Source organism: Elaeis guineensis, chromosome 5, assembly GCF_000442705.2.
Source record: "Elaeis guineensis isolate ETL-2024a chromosome 5, EG11, whole genome shotgun sequence".
Classification (NCBI taxonomy): Eukaryota; Viridiplantae; Streptophyta; class Magnoliopsida; order Arecales; family Arecaceae; genus Elaeis; species Elaeis guineensis.
The window spans coordinates 23,595,373-23,605,693 of record NC_025997.2 but is presented as its reverse complement, the minus strand read 5'-3'; the positions used below and the strand labels follow the sequence as shown (position 1 = coordinate 23,605,693).

General features: G+C 37.6%; 1 protein-coding gene across 1 annotated transcript; it reads right to left on the bottom strand.

Moving 5' to 3' along the window:
- Nucleotides 1–7,301: 7,301 nt before the first annotated feature.
- Nucleotides 7,302–8,573, bottom strand: LOC140858121 (ethylene-responsive transcription factor ERF071-like). Its single transcript, XM_073257755.1, is given in 3 exon segments — nt 7,302–8,169; nt 8,263–8,271; nt 8,274–8,573. Coding segments are annotated over 3 exon segments (744 nt in total). The 5' UTR covers nt 8,413–8,573; the 3' UTR covers nt 7,302–7,573.
- Nucleotides 8,574–10,321: the final 1,748 nt, after the last annotated feature.

Below are 10,321 nucleotides of genomic sequence, written 5' to 3'. Positions count from 1 at the left end.
TTTTCTCATATGGCTATATCAATATTCATCATGATAAAGCCATCTCAATATCCTCTTTCCATCTCTTGTAATTATTTTCAGTCAGAGTTTCAATAGTAGAGGTCTGATTATTGACAGAAAACATACATGAGCTAAAAAATAATGATAGCACAATTAATAGTTACAACATGGGCAATAATCAAAAATAAGAATATAATATATTCTCACAAGGATCCCAAGGTGCATCATCATAAACTCCCCTATGGATAGAGAATATAACATGCAATATGAAAATCCTTGAAACAAGCAATTTAATGAAATAAACAGATTTCAAAAGCCTAACACCTGTGGGCAGATAGACCCTTTAGTCAATTACATTCAATAAATTACTCCATGCTTTCCCAAATTAAAACACACGATAACTCCCTGTGGGCGAGCAATTGAATGCAATAATTCAAGAAGCAAGAACATCTCGAAACTATTATAAAAAATTTTATTAACTTAGCGAATGAGCCACTGTGGCAACAATCACTCACTTCTTTAATAGAACTGTCCCACACGGAATAACAATTATGCCCATAATTAATTTGGTTCCAATTATTATTTCTTCTTAAATAAACTAAGAGTACATAATTTTAGAGAACAAATCAAGAGAGTGAACATCACCATTAAATCCAAAAATATGCTAAAATAAAAAAATTGAATAATTAGTATATATCAAGCAGCGGAATAATATCGAGTAACATGTGTAAGGACTTTCAAAAAAAAAATTTGAACCCTTCCATGACGGGTCAACCCAAAAAGCAATACCACATGCAATTCATGCACAATAATAGATATGATGAAAACAAGCAAACATCAACCAAAAGAGAGAAAAAAAAAAAAGATCCATGCCTCAGGTCCAAAAAATTTCAAAAAGTAAAACAAGTGAGAAACTCACAAAAATTATTCAGTTACATGGAAAAATTATTTTACCAACCCTTAAACTATTAATTGTTTAAACAACAAAACATAGAGTTCTAGATCCAGTATGGTATGGCTCTGATACCAACTATAAGCAATTAAATTAAAGCCATACTAAATTTAGAACACTGATAATTAATAATAAAGAGTTTAAACATACTTCTTGAATCCATAGTTGATTAGGTTTCACTATGATTTGCCTGCAAGTTGACAACAACGTGCGCACACGCACACATCTTAGGTCTAAGGTTTCCTCTCCTTCTTCTCTATATTGGATGGCTATCGATGGGGTAAGCAATTGTCTCATGTCTTGAGAGGAGAGAGACCCAGCCTATATATAATAACTTAACGAATCCACCATCATGGGTATCCAACAGTATAGGCCCTACACTTATATACCACATCTTACAAGCCCAACCACAATATTGGATCACTTGGGCTCACAGGAAAATTAATTGGGCTACATGCTCAACCCGTTTTATGAAATAAAATATCTCAAACAATGTAAGCCCAAAAAGATTCTAACACTAAGACCTAGGTTTGATATATACTCATTGCCTAGCTAGCTAAGATGCTAGAAAGCTATCTAATGCATGAAGCTATGGATAAGGATCTAATTTTATGGTGGAAAAAGGGCCATGGCCTATGAGAGCAGCCCAACAACCTCTTCTATAAAGGAGCTCCTAAGGAAATATAGGCTTTCTAATCCTTAAATGCATAAATGAAAATGAAAAGAAGAGAAGAAGGAAAGGGAAGAAAAATGAGAGAAAGATGCTTCTGGTGCTAGCTCCTTCAAAGCTCCTTCTTTCTTTTTCGTCAACTGGCTAGTGGAAAAATCAGGGTTAAAATTTTTAGTAGAAAGAGGAGAAGGAAGGTGAAAAGGGAGATGGCTAAGGTTTAGAGAGGCTTGAGAGTGATAGAATTCCTTTAGAATATTCCAAATTCTAGCCTATTCATAAAAGCTTTATTCTGTATTTTTTTCCATGGATTCTGCAAGAGGAAAGTGGGTTTTATAATGAGAGATGAGGGATTCTAATATTAAGATTTAATGACCCTAAGGTTGTCCTAAATTTTAAATCTAGGAGAGGAGGATTAAGGGGCTTAATCCTAGAGGCTTAGAGATTGAGGAAAGATTGATAAGGTAGGGTATATGAGAAATTGAGATGATAAAAGAATATATTTTTCAGGATTATGTTTCTTTAGAGCGATAGAATTGTATAGAGAGAGACAAAGAATTGGTTTGAGGATTATGATAAAATTGTAGGAGATTGAAAGGTTAATGAATTTGAAATGGCATGGTTTCATTGGCTAAGAGGTATAAAGAGAGTATTGAAGAGATAGAAGGTGGAGATTTAAGAAGGATGAGTTTGTTTAATTATGTTTCTTTAGAAGGCTAGTATTAGATGAAAGACACAAATACTAGAATTAGTGAAAAAATGAGGAGGTTAGATAGATAGAGAAATTTGATTGGATCCCACCCTCCTCCAAGTATAGGTGATACGGAGGGTTAATAGATGATCGGAATGTTGCAGAAGAAGAGGAGAGTCATCCATTTGTACAACTTGATGGTGGTATTGATATGAATACTATTAGATCTAGGAGAAAGGTGGAGGGTTACTTGGTTCTTTTAGGGATGATAAGAGGACCAAACATCACAAAACAACATTAATTAGGAAATGCATGTCAAATATTTGGAATCAAATATATAATATTGGTTACAAAAAAAAAAACTTAGAGCCATTAAGTGAATAAAGAATTCAATGTGAGGGAGGGAGCATGGAGGTGGACACATAACAAGAGAAGAGAAAGGAAGGAATTAAGTTAGTTAAAAGGAATAATAAGGTCGAGACCGTAGGCCACTCGACAAGTCATCCAAGGAGAGAGAAGGATGTGGTTAAGATGAGTATGATTTTACCATGGTGTACCCTCATAAGAAAGAAAAGGTTCTTTTGGGAATACACTTATGATAAGGAGGTGCCATAAAGATATCAAGGGATTCAATGATATATAGACTTAACCCAATTCTACATTGGGTGTTTGATTTGGAATATAAGTATAATATTTGGAGGTTAATTTGGCTCGTGTCCTCAAATCAGGTAAATTGGGTTGCGAGGATGAGTAAGCCTAAGGAGGGGTTGGGTTGGTTTTGCAAATATTTGATTATGATTAAATATGATTGGGTTTGATTAGGTATAGGATGTACTTGAATGAGTTGATTTTACTGGATTTGGGTATGTTAGTGTCAATCTGGTTGGCTAAAATTGGGATCACTCTAGATCAAAGCAGCTGGGTTTGGGTAAGATGGACTCGGATTTTGGTTGTAAGAAAGTCATTTTGAAGGTGTCTACACCATAATAAATTAAGTAATAGAGAGAGTATATATTTATTTATTAATTTTCCTCGTAGGACTATATGTGAGGATGCCTTGCCATAGTTCACTTGGTTGCCCACATTCATCCTGCGATACAATGTGTTTATTCTTTTTTGTTGATATCATTATTATAGTAATTTTCTAATCTCTTGGCATATGACGCAGCTTAGGCCATATTTTGATGGAAAAAAGAAAGAAAAGACGTATGAAACAAGAGAATAGCAAAAATAGAAGAAACTCTCTTCTCGAATTTTGATTTAATAACCAAGAAAATAAATTGAATACAATGTTGGTCAAAAAGGCCATATTTATAGAGAAAAAGTACTAACTTAGTAGCAAAAAAATCTGAAATAAAATAGAAAAAAAACTAAGACATAGCTTAAGATTTTCAATTCGTCTATGATTCTTCAGAATTCCCGTTGATCTATCAAATAATAGAATCTGACTTCAAAATTGAACGTGATGGTAAAGTGATCAGTCTGGTAGAGCACGAAAAGAGTTTTTCGAATTGGTGTCTTATAAGTGATTTTGATACCGAATGAGAGAGTTATGATTGTTTTAGCATAGCATGGTCAAAATAAATAGGGTTTGAAGCAATCGGTCTAATTTCTAATCCTTTCGGATCCGATCCATCAAATCAAGGTATCTGTCCACTATGACATCTACGTCATCATATTATAGATATATATTTTCTTAATTTATCTCTTTTAATGATAATCATAAATTGAAAATTAGAGGATTAGCCTAAGCAACATGAGCCACATTCCTTATGCAAAGAAAATTGCTAAAAGTTTGAATGGAGAAGATGCAACATCCTTTACTAATGGTGAGAAGGATTTTATTATGAGATAGATTAATTATTATAATAATATAATGAAAAAAATTCGGACCAATGCTAATCGAACCATTTGATGTTTCATGCAACACATGTTCTTGAATCACATGATGAGCTGCATGAAAGCACAGCTCATGTGAATTTGTAGCCTTTTACTTTCATGCATCTTAAATGTGATCCAAGGACCCGTGCTATATTCAACCAAATGGTTTGATGATTAATGGACCATCTAGCTTCCTATCATAAGTTATACATACTAATGCCAAATATTAACTTGAATGTGTCCTCTCTTTTTTTTTTTGGGTACAAAAAATAGAAAAGAGGAGAGACCAGCGCATCAATCTCTCTTAGATACTTCTGTGCCACTACAGTTATCAGCGTAATAGACAACAGCTCTTAACCTTTCCTATGCCAAGGCCGCCAATAGTGATCGCCTCGAATCATTTTACTTTAGCATTTACTTGGTACTCAAACCTCGGCTACTGGGGGGAGTGCAAGCCCATTACCACTGGGCTGCCACCGCGATGGCTATCTGAATGTCTCCTCTATATTGTGGAGCTTTCACCCAAATATTTATTGTTTATGTATTTCTATCATTCACATCTTCATAAAGTTGATATGGTATCATAAGATGGATTTCTGTGTTACAAGATCAGGTTAGAGAGAAGGTAATTTACAGAGCACATCTTTCTTTGATGTGCTCCTTAAAGTTTTTAGAAAAAAAATAATTTTATATCTTGATTTATCTTTTAATTAATTTAACAGATATCTCATCTATTTTTAGAATAAAAAAAGTGCTTTGACGCGACCATCACTTTAATACGAAACTATCTTTATGTTGTGTTTGGTTCTTGGATAGCTAAGGGATGGCTAACCTTAAATACCAACTTCCATCACTTTACCAATTAATTATAAAGCTGAAAAAGGGTTATTTATCTATTGCTCAATTAACCACACTTTTTTACTAAGATGATAAAAGATTGTTTGCTTGAAAAAATTATGGGTTATGTGAGTAAATGTCACCTTTTGAATTATATAGAAAAATATAGCAATAGAGAAATATAATGGGAGAAAGGTAAAATGGAAAAAAAAAAAAGAAAGGTGGGAAGGTTAAATATGTTGTGATCTTTCATACGTTAATAGCTACCTGTTTTTAAAAAATAATCCATTTGTCTTTGATTAAAAAATAAGATTAATTACTTTTATTTTATCCTTTATGTTACTTCCAAGACCATTTTTAAAATAATTAAAAATATCAATAACTTCAACATTTTTCTATATTTGTACATAATTTTTCTCATAAGTCCTTTAAAATATATTTTAATTGTATTTGTGCTACAGTCAAAAAGTATCTAATATATATTTTTAATATTTTTATATTATATATTTTGTTTAAATAATTTATAATTTTTAATATATTTTTAATGTAAAATCTAGTTTGATTAGTCATTAAGATCCTTAGCCAGATTGATCTCATGTATCCTTATTTAGGATCAGACTTAAACCTTGTATTGATGTATACTCTTAGCTATTGTTTTTGTTTATACCAATCAATTACATTTTCAAATAGTAGTTCCAACCTATAGGCAAGAAAAGTGAAAACGAGCTAAATGCAGGCTAAGTATCATTTTTCAGTATTTTCAAAAATATCATCAAAATAATGCCACGCGTTGACGATTAAAAAGATGAGCAATAAATTAATACACCAAGTTGAACTCATCTTCCCTCCCCTTAAAATATTTTCAAAAAATTTCAATAACCGCCACTCGTAGTTATCCAAGATCCAAACTTAGCCCCGGAGAGCCGGAGCCACACGCCACACGAACCTCATGTACCATCAGACTTATTCCTCATGTACTACCATACTTATCCTGTAGGACTCGTACGCATGGCCTTCGACACTCTTCAGCCCACATCAGGTTTAACTTTTATGTTCCTTGTTATAGAGGCTTCCGCCACAACAGGTCTACCTAGCCTTTGGAAAGCAACAGCCTTCACCATAGGAAATTTTTTTTAAAAAAAAATGCCGATGCTATTTGACCTATCAGCACCTCCCATTTGCTCCTAATTGCAAGTAGTTTTCAAGACCCAATGCTCTGTACCGCCCAGTCTACCCCCTAATTACCGGCGCTGCATTCATAGAACCAGAGACCGTCTCCTTTTACCAGTCTTCACACACCCCCCTCCCCCTCCATTTTTTCCTTTTGGCAGAAGACTTGTTAAATGTCCATTCCATGTCAAGAGGCAATATCTATTTCAGTGCCAGTTTTAATGGGAGCACCGAGCAGCAAGTTTGTAGATGGAAGAGTAGAAGACAGCAAACTGGGTTACATGGACTGGGATTCTGTTAATTGTTACCCGACCAGACATATCTTTAGATGACTGAAATATTCTCCGTCCCAACCATGCTGAAAAGATATTTTGGAACGGTAACTTGAAAAGATATTTTGCAACGGTAATTGGACAATTTGTCACTTGGGACATTTCCGTGCAATTTCTCCATCATATGTGGGCTGATATCGGTGTGAGCACCATACAATTTTGAAGCAAATACACCTCAGGCTGGACTAACCAAGTCTTTGCCTTTCTAGCATATATATGATCACAGCATCAAAAACCAATCTTTTAATCCAATGCAACATGATCCAACGGCTCCATCCCTTTGGTTACGGGATCGATGTGTTTGTCAGGAGAGGTTCTCTAAACAGTTAGAAGGGCATGGAAGATGTTCAAATGATTCATAGAACAAATTCTAAAAGAAATAGCTCTCCAACCATCAAAAGTAAATATTATTAATGTTATTATTATGATATTGCACAAATTACAGCTAAGCACATCCATACGGTGGCTGCGGCGGCAACCACCGTCCAGAAAATGTTGACCACGGTTAAGCAACAACCATGCTTTACCAAAAAGACCCGTAAAATTCGTCTCCAGCTTGAGATTAGCATGAATGAATCGAAGTCGTTTATGGGAGCAACCAAGTCTTCCCCTGACTTACTCCGACTTTGCGGCCTTCTAATCCGTTTCACAGTTTCACTCATGTCATCAGCATTATGATTTTGCTTTGGCATTTTCTAAGGATCGAAAAGTTTTGAAGCAACTCCTTCCCCTTCATTTGCTCTTAACAACCAAATATAAACAAAGCACATATGAAGCCATAATAGCATCTCACAAAGCTTATAAAACAAACTTTAATGAAACAGAGCATGAGCTGAACCACGTAGTGCAACTCAGCAGATCGCAGAATCCCAATTTCGGGAAATCAAATCTTACAAAGCAAATATTCCGAGCCTTTAACAACAGATCATCAGCAAAATAACATAGAACAAGACCATTCGTCCGTTTCAGTAGCAAAAAAAAATTAAATATATACAAATGGAAGCAGTTTAGACTCGAGAAGCAGAGAAAGAAAACGTGAGAAATTAAAGGGCCATGGAGGTGGGCATCAGGTCATCGAAATTCCACAGCATCCCCATACTTGAAGGCACGGGCGCTTGCTGATTACAAGCATTTGTCCCCGCCTCCGGCAACGCCACCGCCTCCTCCGGCTGCGCCACCGCTCCGCCCTCCATATACGGGATGTCGAAGAAGTTCATGTACGTCTCGTACGCCATCAGCTCCTCCGACAGCCTCTTCACCTCGCCGTCGGCATCGCCGCCGTTCGCAACCGCCGGAAAAGGCTCCGCCGTTTCCACTTTCGGATCAGCGAATGGACGGCCCTGATGAACGTAAGGCGGGAAAGAGGGGATGGGGCCGCGTGGGTAGTGCTCTGATGGATGGGCTTGGGGTTTAAGGGGTTCCGGAAGAGGGTCTTCGTTGGGGAAGTTGACCTTGGCCTTCTTGCCGCGGATACGGCGGGCCTCGCGGTCGTAGGCACGGGCTGCCTCCTCCGCGGTGTTGAAGGTGCCGAGCCACACGCGCACGCCCTTCATCGGGTCCCGGATCTCGGCCGCCCACTTCCCCCACGGCCGCTGCCGGATCCCTCGGTAAAGATTCTTCCTTTCTCTCTTCCTCTTCGCTGCATCCAACAAATTATTCTTTATTTTTCAAGAAATCAAAAAAAAAAAGCAGCTAAGGAGATCGAGATGGGAATATAACAGAAGAAGAATACGTTTCTCGGGGGAGCAGAAACGGGCTCGGGCGTCTTGGGGAAGAAAGAGGTGGCGGCGTCGGGCCAGAAGTCGGAGGTGGAGATGCGGCGGTTGGAGCCGCTGCTTTTCCGGGGAGGGATGAACTCGGAGATGATGGCGCCTCCACACATGGCTGCGATGCTGCGAGCTTTCTACCAGAGTCTTCTTTTGATAGTCTGGCGAAGAAGTGAAACAGAGGAAAGGATGGGAGAGGTGAGGCAAGGTATAAGGCGTAGAAGGGGATGGGTTTTTTTACCTCTTTGGGTTATGGGAGGATTGAGGAATGGCGGTGATGGCGGGTTTGAGGCGGCAAGAGTGGTTTATATAGAGTTCGTGATTTGTTTTCCATTTTGCTTTTTGGGGACTTGACCAGGTGGAAAGCTTTCAGCGTTAATTCCTCCTTGGATCCAGTTGTGCGCTGGTCTCACTGCCCGGAAGATGCGTGCGGGCCAGAGGAGACAGCAGTCTAGCTTATCCACAAGGGGTCTGGGCACAACGGACCCCGGTTCTTGTCGTAATTACAGTGCCAAAGTGTACGATAGCTATTTTGTTTGAATGTGGGCGGGTATGTTGAGATAGATTTTTTTTTTTTTTTTTTTTTCCAGTCCTTCCTTCAGATATATGGGTCATATTATGTTAGATGGATGCATCGTCTTGAGTAATTTTTTATCTGTCATGACTGTGTAGTCTTCTCGATTTGTCATAACGGCTGTTGGATTACATAATATGGTCGATGGTCAGATCATGTGCGTTAAAAGTGATCCACATTCCAAACAAATTTTCACGTCAACCTAAGGGCTCGCATTGCATCGTTGTGGTGCATGTCACGCCCAACTCATTTATGTGCTCATTACGCGGCAGTGAACTATAATTTTTTTTTATTTTGAAAAGGCTATTTAAATCAATATATTCCTTAACTTTCAAAAAAAATAAGATTTTTATTTGTCTCATAACTAACTACTTATAGATACAATTAAGGTCCATTTGCTCAATCTTAAGTATTAATTATTATTGTTTTCTTCACCGTTACAAGAAAACATCGACCTGCATCTACTTTGATTTCCTTCACAATTAGGAGCCTCCATTGGTGATTATAAATGTTATAATAATCTAGTTACTGAAGTAATAGTTTATAAATGAAGGATTAGGATTAAGTGGTGATACGACAAAGATCAGAAGTAATGCTGTATGGAGTAAATACAGCATTTGTTGTGCAGAGTGGATGGGTAAGTGGCAAATATGAGATATCCAACGGGCAGTTGCACACGCAGTTCCATAAAGGGGGCGTGGGCTTCTACCAACCACTTCCAAGCTGTAGGCACGACTGTTGTCGGCGGTCCATTTGACACGACGGTGCAATTCAATTTGCTTACCTTCTCTGGTCGACGGAAAAAAGAAACAAAAAGAAATCCATTCAGATGCTCTCATAGAGAGCCACGTAGAGGTACAACTTCCTCTTATCATACACTAGGGCTCACCACATGCTAGGCACGTTACCTAATTGCGGCCGGTCAGCCCGGGAGGGCCGCGTATCCCGCGCTAAAAATAATTGAATTTCGAGACCGAGGGTGCACATGGTATTTTCGCCCCCGGATTTAACATGAGAGAAGGACAAACCTTCTAGAAGAGCTTAGCTTAGGTGAGGTGAGCCACCGGAATCGAAATATAATTTTTTTAAAAAAGAAAAACACCCTAACGAAAGCATGGAAGCAGTTACCTGGCACGTGATAGGTGGAGTCGAAACACTGAAGTCCTCCAATGCAAGACACGTATACTAATTTTTAATCCAAGTGGATGTCTTTTCTCGACAGTCGACCCCGATGGGTTCGATTCAATCACCTTTTTTTTCTATTTCTTTATTCAAATCATCTTCCTCTGCAGAAAGTGGATTTTTTCGAGAGAACTTGTCAATCAAATGTTTGAACTAGTATAATATTTTTACTTTTGATTTTGTATATGATGATGCAATAAGGTGTTGGAAGTTGAAGAAATAGATTTAGGAATTTTTAGTATTGACGCTTCCGGTTTGGAATGGTTAAA